Source organism: Anopheles aquasalis, chromosome 3 (genome assembly GCF_943734665.1).
Source record: "Anopheles aquasalis chromosome 3, idAnoAquaMG_Q_19, whole genome shotgun sequence".
In the NCBI taxonomy this organism is placed as follows: Eukaryota; Metazoa; Arthropoda; class Insecta; order Diptera; family Culicidae; genus Anopheles; species Anopheles aquasalis.
In genome coordinates this window covers 49,832,076-49,851,893 of record NC_064878.1, presented here as the reverse complement: position 1 = coordinate 49,851,893, position 19,818 = coordinate 49,832,076, and the positions used below count along the sequence as shown (strand labels likewise).

Sequence of the window (19,818 nt, the reverse complement as noted above, 5' to 3'; positions counted from 1 at the left end):
GGGACTGCTGGTTCGGGTTCGTGGTGACTTCTCACTAGTAGCAGCAGCAGCAGCAGCAGCAGCAGCAGCACACATGTAACACTCGAGACGAGCACAAAAGCAAGGCAATCGGCTTACAAAAGGTTTGTTGTCCGTTAACCGCTGTGAGGTGTTTTCCGCTTCTGTATGTAGTTGCTGCTCTTCTAGTGCCCCAACCCTACCACAACGCTGCCGTTGCGAACGAAATCTTTATCAGTCCCCAGCTCAAATAAACAGTGTACGGGTCGTCCCAAGCGACTTGATGAATATGGATGTTGCTGTTGGGAACAACAAAAGTCCAGGCGGCCCAAGGAAGCGGAAAATCGTTTACTGATCGGTTGCCAGCCAAATGGAACGCTAATCTAATCAAGCGGAATACATCTTCGTCAACCAACAGTTCCTTGGACACCGAATCGCGGTTGGACTTCAACGTGAGGAACTGGAGTTCCATCATCGTCGTTCCACCTGCGCACGGTCGCTGTGGTTTTTTCCTGCTTTTCTGCTGCATGATTTATGCCGCATTTTCACCACCAACATTTATGAGATTCATTGGTGGCCAAAAACGAATCCCTTTCGCTGGCTCTTGCCAGTCCATGCCACTTTCTATGCGACGCTTCTGAAGCTGGTGGTATGCTGTACGGTGGCCATCCTTTTTCAGAGCATGATTTCAAGGATGAAGTGAGGGGAGGAGTGGGGATTCGTAGTGGACATAACGTTACCAAAGTGCTATGTGTCCAATTTCAGTGACAATGAGCTATTACATTCCGTGGTAACGGTGATTGATAGTATATAGCCTTGGCGTTAGTGTGTTGTTTCGCCGTTGAATGGCCGCATGGCGTAGCATTAAATGTTGTTGACCATTACGATGCCTCAGCCTGCTTCTTCAATGTGCATATGGCAAAACAAAGATGAAAGAGTGATGGCAACTAAAAGAGTAATCATTAGCTGCTTTAATGCTGCAAAATAGTATTCATCTCTCGGATAGAATCAGTGATATAAAGATAATAAAAATGAAATATTTTTGGCGATTTTAGAAATAATGAAGATATAAAAAAAATCTATTAGAGGCTATTTTAAAGATAACATAAAGTACTAAGCAGCTGAAAACGTTTCTAACGACCGCTCGAACTGATTTACGTTATCAGGCGGTTCGATGGGACGTTTTGCAGGTGCTCCCCAGGACACAAAGGATGACGACACGGTGGCCGTTTAGTATTCATCATCGCAATCATCAAGGCATTTCTGCATTATTTCATGACAAGATCGGGGCAGTTTTCAAAGCTGCATTCAAAGCCGAACTCCTGTTGAAAAATACATTTTCCAATCCCCTTTCCTTCTTGCGAATTAGCTGGAGTCGTAAGGGGGTGAAGCGAAGAATTTTCCACTACATACGTTATGCGTTATGCGTTACCAACCACTCGCATGGAAGGTTGCGCTAAACCTATGTTTGTTGTATGCAATACGGTACGTTTCAAAATGAACGCGCATAAGCATAATCATAAATATGATTTAACAAAAGTGATTAAATTCGATTATTGCTTTACAAGAGATATTTGACTGTACAGGAAATTATTTTTAGTCTAGAAACTAAAAACGAAATAAAGATTTCAATCAGATATCCCACCAAATGTGGTTAGTATTAATTTACTTACAAGTGCAGGATGTAAAAACATGACTTTTTCAGTATCAATCAACAGTCTACTATCATACGTAACGAGAATAATCTCTACTAGCACACACAGTTCACTACTTGTGTTCTATATTTATTTCTTTTCATTTGTTTCTTAGTTCCATTGTGAATCTTTTCATTTATGCTGCATACACTCGTTTCGTTGAAGTAGTTGACCACAAATAAGATCCTTCTAAGAGTACCCTAAACGATCATATCGTACATTTATTAACGCATCTATCGTCATCAACAACATTCTGTTAGCAGCTATAACTCGTGCAAAATGTCAACTGGATTTGGTCGTGCAAATTAAACTACATTCTACAATCTACTAGGTGGTGACACGCTACAGGAAAAAAACACAAACACTTGAATAGATGAACACACTCTCCCATTTCTCTTTGGTCCATTTGCTTATCCTTCACACACGACACATAATGAAGCGCGCTAGAAACTCCCGGTGTCTAACCTCGAAGGACTCGGTTGTCCCTGTGTCTGAGTAAGCGCGGTCGTCCTGGTGGCCGTCATGGAGAACAGAGGCTGCGCTTGACTTCTCACCTTCTTGCCGTTAAGCCTGTAAAAGAAGCAAGCGGCCAAAGTCAGTTGTGTGTTTCGTCGTGGATCCCCGGCGCCCGCACTACTTAACCTCTCTTGCAGCAACATCAGCACTTTGCGCTTCCACACGAACAGAAAGAAGATGAACACACCGCTGCTACAGTTACAGATGTCGGTCACATACACCCACCAGTGGTGCGTATCGGCAACCCAGCTGATCAGCTCGAACATCCAAGTAACACCCATCACCACAAACAACCGGACGTACAAACCGTAGCTGAGATAAATACACAAAGTGATTAGTGTGGATGTAGCCCCACGAAATCCCGAACCCACGGTGCGTATGGAGAAAGCATACCGATTGCGTTCATTGGTAAACCGGCTGTGGCGCCCTGAGTCACCCCTCAACGCGGCTGCTGTATTACGCTCGATCAGACTGATCTTTGAGGCGGTGCTGATGAAGAACAACAGATTCGTACTGACGACCAGCGCGAGCGGTAGGTACAGGTACACGAGAGACACAAATTGTTCCGCTGGAATCATAAATCGACGAGTTAGTAAAAGATCTCCAAACACGTTACATCCATGTGCGAACCACGCTTACCTTTGAATAGACACTGACCATCACCGAACCCGGGTCGAATCGTTGTCGGTAGCAGTTCCGTTTTGTCCGCCACTAGTGCACCAGCGAGGAATGTCATTGGCACACCATAAGCATAGCAACAGTACAGCAAGAACTTGCCCCGATCCGTCGTTGAGCGACGCCGGCCCCCGAACCCGAGCTATTACATTCCGTGGTAACGGTGATTGATAGTATATAGCCTTGGCGTTAGTGTGTTGTTTCGCCGTTGAATGGCCGCATGGCGTAGCATTAAATGTTGTTGACCATTACGATGCCTCAGCCTGCTTCTTCAATGTGCATATGGCAAAACAAAGATGAAAGAGTGATGGCAACTAAAAGAGTAATCATTAGCTGCTTTAATGCTGCAAAATAGTATTCATCTCTCGGATAGAATCAGTGATATAAAGATAATAAAAATGAAATATTTTTGGCGATTTTAGAAATAATGAAGATATAAAAAAAATCTATTAGAGGCTATTTTAAAGATAACATAAAGTACTAAGCAGCTGAAAACGTTTCTAACGACCGCTCGAACTGATTTACGTTATCAGGCGGTTCGATGGGACGTTTTGCAGGTGCTCCCCAGGACACAAAGGATGACGACACGGTGGCCGTTTAGTATTCATCATCGCAATCATCAAGGCATTTCTGCATTATTTCATGACAAGATCGGGGCAGTTTTCAAAGCTGCATTCAAAGCCGAACTCCTGTTGAAAAATACATTTTCCAATCCCCTTTCCTTCTTGCGAATTAGCTGGAGTCGTAAGGGGGTGAAGCGAAGAATTTTCCACTACATACGTTATGCGTTATGCGTTACCAACCACTCGCATGGAAGGTTGCGCTAAACCTATGTTTGTTGTATGCAATACGGTACGTTTCAAAATGAACGCGCATAAGCATAATCATAAATATGATTTAACAAAAGTGATTAAATTCGATTATTGCTTTACAAGAGATATTTGACTGTACAGGAAATTATTTTTAGTCTAGAAACTAAAAACGAAATAAAGATTTCAATCAGATATCCCACCAAATGTGGTTAGTATTAATTTACTTACAAGTGCAGGATGTAAAAACATGACTTTTTCAGTATCAATCAACAGTCTACTATCATACGTAACGAGAATAATCTCTACTAGCACACACAGTTCACTACTTGTGTTCTATATTTATTTCTTTTCATTTGTTTCTTAGTTCCATTGTGAATCTTTTCATTTATGCTGCATACACTCGTTTCGTTGAAGTAGTTGACCACAAATAAGATCCTTCTAAGAGTACCCTAAACGATCATATCGTACATTTATTAACGCATCTATCGTCATCAACAACATTCTGTTAGCAGCTATAACTCGTGCAAAATGTCAACTGGATTTGGTCGTGCAAATTAAACTACATTCTACAATCTACTAGGTGGTGACACGCTACAGGAAAAAAACACAAACACTTGAATAGATGAACACACTCTCCCATTTCTCTTTGGTCCATTTGCTTATCCTTCACACACGACACATAATGAAGCGCGCTAGAAACTCCCGGTGTCTAACCTCGAAGGACTCGGTTGTCCCTGTGTCTGAGTAAGCGCGGTCGTCCTGGTGGCCGTCATGGAGAACAGAGGCTGCGCTTGACTTCTCACCTTCTTGCCGTTAAGCCTGTAAAAGAAGCAAGCGGCCAAAGTCAGTTGTGTGTTTCGTCGTGGATCCCCGGCGCCCGCACTACTTAACCTCTCTTGCAGCAACATCAGCACTTTGCGCTTCCACACGAACAGAAAGAAGATGAACACACCGCTGCTACAGTTACAGATGTCGGTCACATACACCCACCAGTGGTGCGTATCGGCAACCCAGCTGATCAGCTCGAACATCCAAGTAACACCCATCACCACAAACAACCGGACGTATAAACCGTAGCTGAGATAAATACACAAAGTGATTAGTGTGGATGTAGCCCCACGAAATCCCGAACCCACGGTGCGTATGGAGAAAGCATACCGATTGCGTTCATTGGTAAACCGGCTGTGGCGCCCTGAGTCACCCCTCAACGCGGCTGCTGTATTACGCTCGATCAGACTGATCTTTGAGGCGGTGCTGATGAAGAAGAACAGATTCGTACTGACGACCAGCGCGAGCGGTAGGTACAGGTACACGAGAGACACAAATTGTTCCGCTGGAATCATAAATCGACGAGTTAGTAAAAGATCTCCAAACACGTTACATCCATGTGCGAACCACGCTTACCTTTGAATAGACACTGACCATCACCGAACCCGGGTCGAATCGTTGTCGGTAGCAGTTCCGTTTTGTCCGCCACTAGTGCACCAGCGAGGAATGTCATTGGCACACCATAAGCATAGCAACAGTACAGCAAGAACTTGCCCCGATCCGTCGTTGAGCGACGCCGGCCCCCGAACGTCCAGAAGATGTCGAATGCCATCACATTCAACCAGAAGAAGCTGGACATGAGCGAGTAGTAGCACAGATAACCAACCAACTGGCACCAATCGGGCATGATGATCACGCTGCGCTTGATCACGACCAAAGTAACATAGCTGCTCGTTAGCGCGAGGACGTAGCACATCAGTGACTTGCCAGGGATGTTGCGAAGATCCGGTATCAGGATGTAGACGATTAGTGTGGCAATCAGAAATGGCACCGAAATGATCATGCCTGAAATTGGAACAAACACAAACGGATAGTATCGAGCAAACGCTTACACTCCAGCCTTAGTGAGAATAAGTAAATCACGCGGGAGCATCCAGAAACCTACCGAGCGAATGCCAGTGGTGTACATCCACCTGATCGTTCTGCTCCAGGAACCAAACAAAGGGTATAGGATCGGATCCTGGATTTACACAGTACGTTTTGCTAGCATAAACGTTCGATCCGTACGCCAGGCTACCATCCTGTAATCGAACACAAACACAACCGACGGTATACTTCCGCAAACCAATCGAAATCAATCCCCGTGCTTACCTCGTGCAGTTCCGCTTCGTAGCCAAATAAGCGCATAACATACCCGGCCGTGCTGTTCCAGGCTGGTGGCCGCGCATAGATCAACCAGTACCTGGCACTCTGCTTCAGGTTCACCTGTTCACGCACACGCGAACCGGTGGCTGTTCGTACCGAGACGTTAAGCGGAAGTTGCGCCAACTCGCAGCGATCGGCATCGATGTGATAGCAACAGACGTAGATGCAGACGCGCCACTTGCAAACGCAGCTGTAGCGTTGCTCCTGATTCTCGAAGTAGTGTTCCTGATCGTACAGTCCTCCGGCGTACTGTATCGTACCGTTGCCGGGCTCCATCGTACCGTTTGTCAGATCGATTCGGTCTTCCAGTGAGCAATCGGTGCCGTCGATTGCTTCCGTTGGTAGCACTACTCGCAACACTGCACAAAACACGAGGAGAATGATTGGCACAGTGTGACAATGGAGAAGCATGTTTGAAAATGTTCACTGCTTGGTATTTGCTGGATGATCAAATCCCGAAAAACATTATTAGATTAGCCACCAATGTTCCCTGGAAGACACTTCGATTGATACTGGCCAATACTGCAAGCTGCGAGATGCGATGCCCAAGGTATTCTGTTTGTGCTTGAATGTATTGCTCGCTGGGAAGGAAGGTTGGCCTAAGGGTGGTTGTTTCCAAAAAGAAGCTATTCAGGTGCGGCAATCGGAGGTGAAAATTTAAAAAAGAAATCCTGCATTAATGGATTGCACGCTGGGTGTATACAAAGAGGAAGAGAGAGAGAGAAAGAGTGAGAGAGTGCGCACCAGGGCCAAGAATCGGGAGAAGCGCCAATGGTCGGCTCCTGGTTAAGAGGCGCGCTCCGGTTTTGTTTATGTGCGCGAACAAGATTACTAACAAACGCACAAGACGCCACACCGCGTGCTCCACAATGTGGCCAGTGATGCAGTTCGTGTTGGGGCGGAGGAAAAAGGCGGGAAGAAGATACATGAGACCTGGGGCTACTTAACACTTCGAGACTCACCTCTGGATTGGGTACTGGACCAACGGACGGGCTCTGGACGCTTGGTTTTTTTTCCTTGCTGTTTTTTTGGAGATATTCGGCTATTTTCAGTCCGGCGCTCATCAGGGGCTGTCCGATAAACATACGAGCAAATTGTGGGAGTCGATAGGATACCTCCAGCCAACCAGGTCAAACACTCACATAGGCAAACATCGGCTAGTCGCTTCTAAACATGTTATTGTCTTAGGGATACTCTTCAAATAGAGGACTAATTATCATTGAAACAATAGTTATGAATCATAGATTAGCAATTCCAAACGTGGAGATAATGTGAACCAGTTTCTGCCTGCTTCCATGATTTTACTTTTATTTTAAAAACCGTTGCCCACCGTTACAACAGCTGGTTGTTATCTTCCCAAACACCCGCGAACTACGACCATTGTGTTACGGGCAATAATCCATTGGATAAACTCATAACTCACTGCCGTGGTCTTAGGTAAAGGTGGTGGTGTTGAGCCTCATAATTTGTGATTGTACCTTGCTCAACAATACTAGACGCCAATGTATTTGACTTTGTGTATTTCATGCTCTCGAGTATTTTTGTGGTTGAACATTTTTATATCGCCAAATGATTGTTACAGTTGGGGTTTTGCTCGATGCTTCACATGTAGTACACGATGTTGCTGTTGTTGCTGCATTGTTTTATACATTTTACTTGTGTTCAAAATTTCGATATTATAACTAAAAATGCTGGCAGATGAAAGGATGAACAGCTCTATTCTTATTAGCAATCAATTTTAAAACTAGTTTATTTTTTTAAATAAAGTCTATAACATTAATTAGCTGGAGAGTTATAGTGTCTTGTACATTATTATGTATTTCTATGCTTCAAGTCTTGTTTTCGATACATTGTTTACGCGTCTTCTTGTGTTTTGCTTCGAAAAACGGCCGATTTGAATTGGTTAGATTCTCACGAGATATGCTGCGCTTCTCACGAGCTATGCTGCGCTTTTCACGAGTGTGGAAGAGCAAGCAAATCATTCCAAATTTAGAAATTCCAAGGAAACTCGTGCTCGGATTTTTATGTTCGCTGCTGGTGGTTCCTGACTCCTTCTAGTATGTTGTATGTAGTAAAAATAAATAAATGATATTATGCTAATAGACCAAGCATAAGTAAAGCCTTCTGAATACTGCATCGAATTTTACATCAAAACGCGAGGAGACTTTTCTTTGAACAATTATAGTGTTTTATGCAGAAAAGTAATTGAACATCATTTCTCTAAATTTTAACTATCCTCATGGCGCATTTCCTCTTGATATGGTGTCATGAGTCGCATCTGTGGACTCTATTGTCGTTAGTGCTAGGCGATTCCCTTCTGCAACATAACTCGATACGATGCTGCTCATTGAGTGGCTTCTGTATAAGTTGTGCGAGCTGAGGCTACAGTTGAAGCTAAAAGGGTGAACTGTTATGTATAAGGAAAAACCAAACAGCATTCTTGCTCATACATACCGCTGAAGCAACAGCTTCTTTACCCTTTGCTTCCAGACGAACAGGAAAAAGATTACTATGGCCGCAAGGCAGTTGCAAACGTCCAGAAGGTAAATCACCCAAGACGGAGAGGTTCCCGGTTCAGTCAGTAGCCAGCTCACTATTTCTAGTGACCAGGCCACACTTGTGACGATGAACCAGCGCAGATATAGTCCGAATCTATCGATCACAATTATAGGAAAGCAATCTTAAAACCTTTTACATTAATTATTATTTTCCAGAGACAAACCTGTTTCGATCCTTTTCAGAGTTTACGTCGTGCCTCAAATTACCATTCAACATACTATCGTTTGCCTGCTCAGTCTGGTATACACGTTTGGCGGTGATAGCGAAAAAGTATATGTTCGCACTGATAACTACCATCAGCGGCAGGTACAAGTATAGAAATTGAACCAGCTTGTCCTCTGTGAACGATTCGCAAAAAATGTATTATTTGCACGTTAAATTATTCTTAACAATACATACCCTTGAGGAAACATCCTTCCTCACCAATATTCGGTCGTAGTTCGTAGCTTATCAGCTCCGTATGATCGAAGAGAAGTATCATCAAAAGAAATAACAGCGGTATACCCCAAGCGTACAGAGAATAATACACAAACTTTCTCCGTTCACTCCCACATTCTCGATTTCTGCGTAACCTCCAGTAAATGTCGAAAGAAATGATGTTCAACCAAAAGAAACTGGCCATCAACGTATAGTACAGTGTAAATCCACAGAAACCACACATAACAGACTGGTAGTCATAGATGTCCAAATGCCCTAAAGCCAGCAAAAGATATGATACCGCGAGCGCTGCCACGTAGCTCATTATTAACAGGCCTTGTAAATTCTGCAGCACTGGTAGAGAAGCGTACACCACAAACGTGACCACAAGAAAGGGTAAAGAAACCAGGAAGCCTTAGAAGTAAACAGAATACAGACCGATCACTCGTATTATTGTCATACAATTTCGTACTTCTGTGAAATCCACAGTTCAATTTCGAGCACTTTCAACTCAAAACATTTTTAATTTCCTACTGAAATCGATTGCACTTACCAAAGGCATATATTTTATATGGCAATTCGCTAATGACGGGCTCACAGTACGCAGCACGAAATTTCCCCGTCCCATCCTTCGGCAGCATACAAAATAATGGATAATTGAAAATGGTCTCATACAATTTCAGCTGACCATTCTGAAAATATCGAGCCACAAATGTGCAGTTAACATTTCGAACCACCAAATTTTACCACAACCACCTCTGATGCCATATACTTACTGAAGTTATATGCACTTGTTCTTCTTCTAATTGCAACCAATTCCCCTCACAGTGTGGTTCTTCCAAAATCAAGTGGTACTGAGCATCTTTTGCTAGGTTCACAATTCGATTACTGTAACCTGATGCCTCGAATACATTGGCATAGAGCTCAGTCAACTTAACCCTCGTAATGTTTGCTGCATCGCAAACGTATATGCATTGACGCACGAGACAAACACATCCTCGCCGAACCTTTCCGACTTCAAAGTACTGAGAAGAATGATAGAGCACTCCCTGATGTTCAAAGAGTCCTTTTCCATTCATTGTTGCGTTGGTGATGTCTACCGACTCTTGCTCCGAGCATAATTCTGCTGCATTGACACCAACACTTTTCCAATGTAACAGAACATGAAACACCCAAAAACACTCTACTATTTGTTTTATGTTTCGAAAAACAACACACCGCCCCATCTTGTAAAAAGGTTTTCTTGTCACTATGAAAACAAAAGTTATCTATCAATCACTAATGCATTCACTGCATCACATGCTACACTGAATGATGAAGTTCAGAATCACAAAATTTGATCAAACGATAAACCAATGGCACAAACCTAACGGAAGGAATAACAACTACCCGAAGCGACGGTCCTGCAGCAAATGCTTTCTCTTGACGATCATGTCTACATCTTAAATAACGCCAGACAACTCGACGGCTTCTTTGCATCAAAGAAGATGTTCTTTGATGAGAACGATGTCATACGACATATCAATTTAGCAACTGGAGCGAAAGGGATTTTTTTCGCCAGCATCCACTGCCCAGCATCCGCAGTTCATATCTGACCTTTCAAATTGAATCGAACTATACGATGGCGTAAACGGCGATTCTGGGTAGAAGCTGCACTGATTCATGCAGGGACTTTCCCAGCCTTTCGATTTAATCATGCTATCATTCGTCATGCCGATTCAATACTACAATTATCATCAGGTAGCGCCTGCATTCAATTTCGTACTATCAAATGTTCTAATATCTAATTTTTTTTTATGAACAATCGCCCGCTGCAACGCGATAGTGCGCTTGGTCTCATAAGAATAACTGACTTTGCTCCCTTACATATTGGTTATACACAAAGAGTATCGGTACAATGTTTATGAGTAATAGGTCATTAATACAATTTTAGTTATGTGAAAATGAACATGAGTTCGTCGCAGAATATAGAAAAACGAACACGAACCTTAACATAGCTCGTATTTTATTTCCAGTAGTTTATTATTTTTAGTATGTCTTCTTTCATATATTTCCATTTTTATCGCTCGCGTAGTTAATGTTGGTGTAATTAATATTATGCTTATTATCTTTATTTAGCATATGATATCACGTAATGGCACACAACTAAGCCAGTTGCATAGCACTGGCAGTCTTCCGGAAAGTATTGTGATTATTGTTTGGAGACCGATTTAACGAAATGCTGATCGGATACTTAAATTCGTCATTGGACTAGCGCTCGAAGTTCATAATTAGCAGCATAATCATACATATTCGTTAGGTTGATCCATGCTGGTCAGTGTAGCGGATTGAGCACTGCTTCTAGTGAACCCGGTGTAATCGTCTTTCGAGATACTTTCCGTTCTGACGAATCTGTACCAATAAAAACATAAAATCATCAATCGTGCATCAATTTTGTTTTAAGCTACATCGAGTAAACATACCGCTGAACCAACAGCTTCTTTACTCTTTCCTTCCAGACGAACAGGAAAAAGATTACTATGCCCGCAAGACAGTTGCATACGTCCAGAAGGTATACTACCCATGACGGGTAAGGTGTATTCGGATCAGTCACTAGCCAGCTTACTATTTATAGTGACCAGGTTACACCCATGATGGTGAACAATCGCAAATATAGTCCGAATCTGTCGATCACAATGATAAGAATGATACAATTCTGTATATTTGTAGTCATTTACTCAAGACAAACCTGCTTCGATCCTTTTCAAACTTCGAGTAGCGCCTCGAATTGCCTTTCATCATAACAATATTTGCCTTCTCTGCTTCGTATATATGTTTGGCGGTGATAGCGAAGAAGTATATGTTCGCAGTGACCAATAAGAGTAGCGGTAAGTACATGTATATAAACTGAGTCACCTTTTTTTCTGTAAACGATACATATGGACGATGTAAATATTTTTTTTTATTCATACCATCTAATAACATTCGAAAGCTATACATACCTTTGAGGAAACATCCTTCCTCGCCAATATTCGGTCGAAGATTCCAGCTTATGAGCTCCGTATGATCGAAGAGAAGAATCATCAAAAGAAGTAGCAGCGGTACACCCCATGCGTACAGAGAATAATACAGAAACTTTCTCCGTTCACTCGTCCGCCCACGACTTCCACCGAACGTCCAGCAGATATCAAAGGACATGATGTTCAGCCAAAAGAAGCTGGCCATCATCGTAAAGTATAATGTATATGCAGTGACCATACACATAACGGACTGGTAGTCATAGATATCCATTCGACCCAAGGCCAACAATAAATATGATACCGCGAGTGCTGCCACATAGCACATCACTGACATGCCTGGTAGGTTCTGCAACTCCGGTAGAATAGCGTACACCACAAACGTGACCACAAGAAAGGGTAAAGACACTAGGAAGCCTTAGAAGGAAACAAAATACAGAACGATCACTCGTACCATAGCTATGCAATTATCGTGGGTCAAAAATAGATTCAATCATAGTTTTTTTTGCGTGACAAAATTATCACACTTACCGATGGCATATATTATATGTGGTAAATCACTAATTTCAGGTTCACAGTATGATGCATGAAAATAGTCCATCTCGTCCTTCGGTAGCATACAAAAGTTTGGGTAGTTATAAATGTAGCTATCCAGGTCAAGATCACCTTTCTGGAAAATAGATTCCAGTAATCATATTTTGCTTATGCTTATAATCATTTTGACACTTCGGACCACCTACCAATGTGATGAGCACTTCATGCTGCTCCAGAGTCAACCAATCTCCCTCACAGTGCGGTTCTTTCAAAATCAAGTGGAACCGATCATGGGTCGCTAGATTGCTTAAGGAAATGTTCGTACCAGTCGCGTCGGATAAATTCGCATAGAGCTCGGTCAACTCAACACGCGTTATATTTTCAGCATCGCAAACGTATATACATTGACGCACGAGGCAAATGCATCCTCGTGTCACATTTTCGTCTTGAAAATATTGAGAAGAATTGTAGCGCACACCATTGTAGTCAATATTTCCATCTACATCCATTGTTGCGTTAGTGAAGTCCACCGATTCTTCCTCGGAGCATAACTGTTCGGCAGTAGCTTGACCACTACACAACAGCAACACCACAAACCATTTCCACAAACACACGCGCAACATTTTGAAAACAATTTAGTAAAACACTCAGTATGCCTGCAGCCCTTCGACACTAAAGCACTTTACAGACGAGCTTTGTAGGCGTCTCTTCGAAACGCCGATCAATAGCAAACTGATTACAGCAGCAATTACAACATGCCTTAGACGATTTTCTATGTCTACCACTACGCATGCTTCCATTTACAAACTGCGTCAATTGACCGACTTCATATCATTTCAATTATCTGTGGTTTTTCCCATTATAAGCACATGAGCTTCTTTTAACTTCGAGTCCAAGAGAAATGATGCACGCTCGTGTGGCGTTCTGGAGGCGCGTCGCAGGAGGCAGCATATTTCATTTGTTATCATAAATGTAAGAAAGTCCTTTTTTTCTTTAATTACTTTAATTACTAACGACATTCTAAAGTACATAGACGATTCTGTGGATAACACCGAAAATAAAAACTGCAACGGTGTACAGCATTGCCATTCTATCGATCAATACACCATGACAATGATAAGCTCCTCGATGAAGTAAACATATAGTTTCTATAACATTAATTTTAAACTCCGATTCAACGTGAGGGTCGTCACATCACTCCACGAACTATCTCTTATGACTACGCGATGTATACGCGGGATTCTTCTAATACACTAACTTACTCATCAGCAAAAATCTGTCGTTATCATCCGCGAGATTCACAAAGTAACGTCACGTACCATGCCACTCCCCCAGCTGATATCACATCCACATCGAGTTACTCTTAATAAACCAGACCATGCAAACGGAATCCGAGCGGATCACCAACGGCTGCTTTCGGGCCAACTAACAACGATCAGAACTTCACATGCAGTAGGTTATTCGCTAGCGCGACCAAACACGACTCAAATGACAACGAATCAATCCACGATTCTGGTTTAAAACGTTGCGACTCTTCTGTTCTTGTTCTATTACAAGCACATTTATATCTCATCCGCACTGGTACGATCTCCACCAACCGAATGCACCTTACCGTTGGTCTTGAAATGCTTCGATAAACTGCTGCAGCCAAAAACAAAAGGTAGAGAAGTGGCGATCACGATCCCCGCACTCTTTGCATCAATCCCAGAATACTGATTACGATACGGCTATTGAGTGCTTTTGGATAAGAGTGCACCAGGCATCTCAATCACTGATTATAGGCGCCGCTAACTTACCGCCGAATTGAAGCAACCACGATGAAGCAACGAGATCGTTTTGCTCTTAATTCCCTCCGCTCCATATGAGACACCACCACCATCGTCAATCGTGTCTACTCTCGATCTCTTTCGTTCGCGTGTCACAGCTGCGAGTGCTGTTCTCCAGATCGCATCGTGCTACGCGGGACTCAACCGGCTTAACAATATCTTAACCCTCGGTTGGGCACCCGGGTACCCGGGTACCCATTTCAAGCTTCAACGAAAAGATGAATGCCTTCCCGTCAATATTGTTTTACGAAACTCCGGATCCCCAAAGTACAACTCATTTCACACCGATTTCGCTTTTGAATTGTTTTGATATATCATATTTAAAGGTAATTATGGGCCGATGAAATTAACACCCGCCCAGTGGCACCCGGGTAACCGGGTACCCCATACGTTAGCTATGCACATGGGCTATGTTTATAAACTCAAAATAACACTTTTTATCAACATTTATCAATGTATTAGTGTTTATTAATTGTTAATTAGGAAAACTACAACATTTTTTTGAAAATTTCATTACGTTTTTCAGATTTTCAACGAGCAATAGGAGAAAAATAAGCAACATATTTTGATACCTTTTATGTGCAATTTAAATTATGTATTATTTCTCAAACTGATTAAAAATGGTTCGTGTAGTGTAATGTTCTTAACATATGAGTAAATCATACACTTATCTTCATCAACTAAAAACATGGTTCACGAAAAATAGTCCCATTTTCTTTCAGTTGGTCATAGCCGAACAAAATAAAGTGCAATTGATAACTAAAACCTTCCTCTACCTTATTGTAAAAAATTAAACACGTTATCTCAAACCGTTTTGTCAGAAAAATCAATTCTCATCACTTTCTGAACGCGTCATGTAGCAACTGATCTGATCTCCTAGCTCAATTGTGCCCAATTAACTCAATTGTTTATGCCTCAAAAGTGCCTTATGACAATTCAAAACTGATTTATTCGAAGAAATCAATAATTTCAATAACATATTTGCTGGAAAATTCGATCACTTTACGATCTTATTGCTTGCTTTACGACGTACGCGGTAGAAAATGACCGTACGAAGAGATACCAATGTATTGTCTTCATTGTTTTTATGGTTTTTTATTGGATTTTGTTGTGATTTTGAAACAAAAATACGTTCCGAAGACTCTTAAATTAGTTCTAGTACACTATTTTTGGTATAAAACTGATAAAAACAGCGAAACAATAACTTAACTATGCAATACACATAAGTGGGGTACCCGGGTACCCGGGTGCCCAACGAAGGCGTAAACGCCGGGTGCCCAACCGAGGGTTAAATACGACAATTTGGGTCTCAAAGAAAGAGTCTTTCATATTCATCTTAATCAAAAATTGCTATGGTGGCTCTGCACCTGTTCATGCTACTCCCATAGTAATGTTTAGATTGCTTCGTAGCGAAACACACCCTCTTCCGCTAGCGCCCATAGTGCAGCATACAACATTTCATACTTGACCTTCCAAATTGGTTCCCATGATTCATTCTGGTCTGCACCCAACCAATCGGTTTAACCAGGCAATCATTCGTCATGCCGCTTCAATGCTAAAAATAAAATCAGGCACCGTATGTTGCAGCATTCTTATTATCAAAGCTCCTTCTATCTTGGGTTCGTTTATTAACAATCGCTTACTGCAAAGTGGTCACAGGGGAGTAACAAAACTGATAGTATGTGCTAGTGATATTTCTTATGTATTGGTCATACCAACTTGGCAAAGCAACAACATATAAGGATATGTTGCTGCGCCAACAATGCACCAAACACTCCCTTCACTACCGGTGTACAGGACGAAATCGTTGGGATGATTATTTACTCTGTCAAATCCTAAAAAGAAGTATTTCAGAGTAAAGCGCTTGCATTCATAGCATAAATCGGTCTTAACAAAGAACAAAACAAATATTTTTTTATTTTTTATTTTAAAACAAATATTGTTGATGCATTAGTATATTTCAATAAACTACGGTCCTACCATGGTTTGAAAAGGTGTCTGAAGAAAATCATCGTTCTCTTCGTCGTATTATGTCCTAAGTAACATAGAAATGACAATGAAAAGCACTTGTCGTCCTTCGTACGAACAACAAGCACGAACGCTGAACGAAATTGATGATCAAATGAGCTTTCGGCGAGCATAATTGGTTCTAAAGATCAAGTCAAGCATATGATTTCATGTAATGTCAAGCGCTGGCCGAATGTTTGAAATGAGTGTTGGGTCAGCCTCCCGGAATCATATTTAATGTTTAAATGTGTTTGAAAGTGTGATGCATGCTACTCATCCCCTTGGAATGGGTTAGATCAGTCGATTGGACGCTGCCGGTATTGTTGGGATTGTAGCTTGTTTCCGAAGATCCTATTACCCTGTTGAATCTGTGTTGGTAAACAATGGGAATGTTATCGATATACTAATTCAATGAATGATAAATTCATTACACATACCGCTGAACGAACAGCTTCTTTATTCTTTGCTTCCAGACGAACAGGAAGAAGATTACTATGCCCGCAAGGCAGTTGGAAACGTCCAGAAGGTATACTACCCATGACGGATTAGGAGCATTCGGCTCAGTCACCAGCCAGCTTACTATTTCTAGTGACCAGGTTACGCCCATGATGGTGAACAAGCGTAGATATAGTCCGAATCTATCGATCAAAATGGTAGGAATGTTACAATACTCTACATTTGTAGTCATTTACTCAAGACAAACCTGTTTCGATCCTTTTCAAACTTCGAGTGGCGCCTCGAATTGCCTTTCATCATAACAACATTTGCCTTCTCTGCTTCGTATATACGTTTGGCGGTGATAGCGAAGAAGTATATGTTCGCAGTGACCAATAAGAGTAGCGGTAAGTACATGTATATAAACTGAGTCACCTTTTTTTCTGTAAACGATACATATGAACGATGTAGATATTTTTTTTTTATTCATACCATCTAATAACATTTGAAAGCTATACATACCTTTGAGGAAACATCCTTCCTCGCCAATATTCGGTCGATGATTCCAGCTTATGAGCTCCGTATGATCGAAGAGAAGAATCAACAAAAGAAGTAGCAGCGGTACACCCCATGCGTACAGAGAATAATACAGAAACTTTCTCCGTTCACTCGTCCGCCCACGACTTCCACCGAACGTCCAGCAGATATCAAAGGACATGATGTTCAGCCAAAAGAAGCTGGCCATCATCGTAAAGTATAATGTATATGCAGTGACCATACACATAACGGACTGGTAGTCATAAATATCCATTCGACCCAAGGCCAACAATAAATATGATACCGCGAGTGCTGCCACATAGCACATCACTGACATGCCTGGTAGGTTCTGCAACTCCGGTAGAATAGCGTACACCACAAACGTGACCACAAGAAAGGGTATAGAAACAAGGAAGCCTTAGAAGTAAACAGAATACAGACCGATCACTCGTATTATTGTCATACAATTTCGTACTTCTGTCAAATCCACAGTTCAATTTCAAGCACTTTCAAACACAAAACAACATTTTTAATTTCAAAACATTTTTAATTTTCTGCTGAAATCGATTGCACTTACCAAAGGCATATATTTTATGTGGTAAATCGCTAGCTTCGGGCTCACAGTATGCAGCACGAAATTCTCCCATCTCGTCCTTCGGTAGCATACAAAATAGTGGATAATTGAAAAGGGTCTCATACAATTTCAGCTTACCATTCTGAAAATATCGAGCCACAAATGTGCAGTTAACATTTCGAACCACCAAATTTTACCACGAGCACCTGTAAATGCCATATACTTACCGAAGCTATATGCACTTGTTCTTCTTCTAATTGCAACCAATTCCCCTCACAGTGTGGTTCTCCCAAAATCAAGTGGAACCGATCATCGGTCACCAAGTTTCTTAAGGAAATGTTTGTACCAGTCGCGTCGGATAAATTCGCATAGAGCTCGGTCAACTCAACACGCGTTATATTTTCAGCATCGCAAACGTATATACATTGACGCACGAGGCAAATGCATCCTAGTGTCACATTTCCGTCTTGAAAATATTGGGAAGAATTGTAGAGCACTCCCTGGTGTTCGATGAGACCTGTTTCAGTCATTTCTCCGTTGGTGATGTCCACCGATTCCAGGTTGGAACATAGCTTTTCGGCGGTAGCTTGCTCACTGTATAGCAGCAGCAACACAAACCATTTCCAAAAGCTCACGCTGGATTGAGATCGACACCACATATTTAAACGACCAAAGTAAAGCATTGAATATACTTTCATCGAACGAGCACTAAAACACTTCACAAATGAACTCTGGCGACGTCTCTCCGCGTCCACGGTAAATTGCGAACTGATAACCGCAGTAAAGAAATATGCCTTAGTCGATCCTCTGTATTGCGCCAAGCGAGAGTTCACCAAAAACTCAACTATGCACACTAGTCCGCATGCTTTCATTTCAGAAGTACGCTTATGGCCGACACGATAACATTCAAATTATCATGTTTGAAGAATGGCCACCCCGTGATAGCTCATGACCTTCTTGTTACTGTTTCAGTTATGACTGTTTCTCTTAGCCAACGATAGGCTTATTTTGCGTTCTACGCGATCGCGCAGCTGCATGCCGCGCCAACAGGGGCAGCCTTTTTCATCTGTTATCATGAAAGTAAAAAAGGTTCGAGCACTTTCTTTGCCATGGTCAAACTAAACACTAATATCACGCCCCGAATGACCATTGCCCTAACATGAACAATCGCAAGATGAAATTCGATACTTTGAAGCATTGGTTGTGCACACCTACATAGCATTACCCTTTTTTTTATATCCTTTCGAGCAGGTTCAAAAATCCATTTTAATTCTACGAACCGTAACCCACCGATATTTTCTTCACTTGAACCCACTGCTCCACTGTCATTTCACACACTTCAATTTCACACATTATCAGGATTTTCCAATGTCGATCAACCGGTGTCAGATGCTTTATACCAATGCTTAGGATACAACGATCGCCCCTTAGTCACCATCTTATCTGAAATATTTCCCAGAACGAAGGGAGTTAGAGAGAGGGGAGTAGCCCGATGATAATATGTGTTCATGAACGCAAAGAGGACGAGATGAGAACTGTACTGTATGCTGTTCGGCTAGATACTGTCTTTAGCAAGAGAGACTTGCCAACCATAGATCACACACGATGTTGCGATGCACTTATCATACTTTTCCTCTAAAACTGCTTGGCTGAAAAGTTTCCGGTTAAATTTTATTTCCGTTGGATATCGTGATGCAAGTCGTATAAACTACCTTAAAAACATATCTGCATTGCGTTATTGAAGGGAATACAAGTTTCAAGAAGAATAGAATGATATTTTATCAAAACATCGTTTCATAAAACAATGGATCCAGCTACCGATAATAAAAAATGGTAACGAATAATGTTAAGGAGAATAATTAAATTTTAGAACAATTTTTTGCATTCTCTAAACTACCCTGCAAACTTTTCAACCCATCTATTAAAAACACTTTCCCAACCTGTTGCTCTGTTGCTCTGTAGGCGTATCATTCATTAGACAGCGCAATCGAATTCACTGACAATGCTATCTACAACAAATACCAACCATGATAATACTTGTCGCAT

At 41.8% G+C, this 19,818-nt stretch overlaps 4 protein-coding genes across 4 annotated transcripts; all 4 read right to left on the bottom strand.

The window, feature by feature from the left end:
* Positions 1-2,134: 2,134 nt before the first annotated feature.
* LOC126576720 (G-protein coupled receptor Mth2-like) lies at positions 2,135-6,298 on the bottom strand. The gene is made up of 10 exons (XM_050238026.1): positions 5,834-6,298; positions 5,628-5,763; positions 5,099-5,527; positions 4,853-5,027; positions 4,586-4,771; positions 4,419-4,513; positions 2,847-2,918; positions 2,601-2,775; positions 2,334-2,519; positions 2,135-2,261 (listed from the first exon to the last, which is right to left on the bottom strand). Exons 1-10 carry the CDS (start codon positions 6,296-6,298, stop codon positions 2,135-2,137), a joined length of 2,046 nt encoding a protein of 681 aa, XP_050093983.1.
* Positions 6,299-7,677: 1,379 nt separating this feature from the next.
* LOC126578932 (G-protein coupled receptor Mth2-like) lies at positions 7,678-9,462 on the bottom strand. Its single transcript, XM_050242012.1, has 5 exons — positions 9,417-9,462; positions 8,846-9,209; positions 8,610-8,784; positions 8,342-8,539; positions 7,678-8,281 (listed from the first exon to the last, which is right to left on the bottom strand). The coding sequence occupies exons 1-5, from the start codon at positions 9,423-9,425 to the stop codon at positions 8,125-8,127; spliced, it is 903 nt and encodes a 300-aa protein (XP_050097969.1). The 5' UTR covers positions 9,426-9,462; the 3' UTR covers positions 7,678-8,124.
* A 1,683-nt stretch (positions 9,463-11,145) lies between these two features.
* On the bottom strand, positions 11,146-13,004 carry LOC126576719 (G-protein coupled receptor Mth2-like; the record flags this gene model as incomplete). Its single annotated transcript, XM_050238025.1, is given in 6 exon segments — positions 11,146-11,254; positions 11,326-11,526; positions 11,592-11,766; positions 11,845-12,276; positions 12,391-12,529; positions 12,600-13,004. Coding segments are annotated over 6 exon segments (1,461 nt in total), but the record flags the coding sequence as incomplete, so codon positions are not given.
* A 3,167-nt stretch (positions 13,005-16,171) lies between these two features.
* LOC126578933 (G-protein coupled receptor Mth2-like) lies at positions 16,172-17,836 on the bottom strand. Its single transcript, XM_050242014.1, has 5 exons — positions 17,776-17,836; positions 17,184-17,547; positions 16,930-17,104; positions 16,664-16,864; positions 16,172-16,594 (listed from the first exon to the last, which is right to left on the bottom strand). Exons 1-5 carry the CDS (start codon positions 17,782-17,784, stop codon positions 16,468-16,470), a joined length of 876 nt encoding a protein of 291 aa, XP_050097971.1. The 5' UTR covers positions 17,785-17,836; the 3' UTR covers positions 16,172-16,467.
* Positions 17,837-19,818: the final 1,982 nt, after the last annotated feature.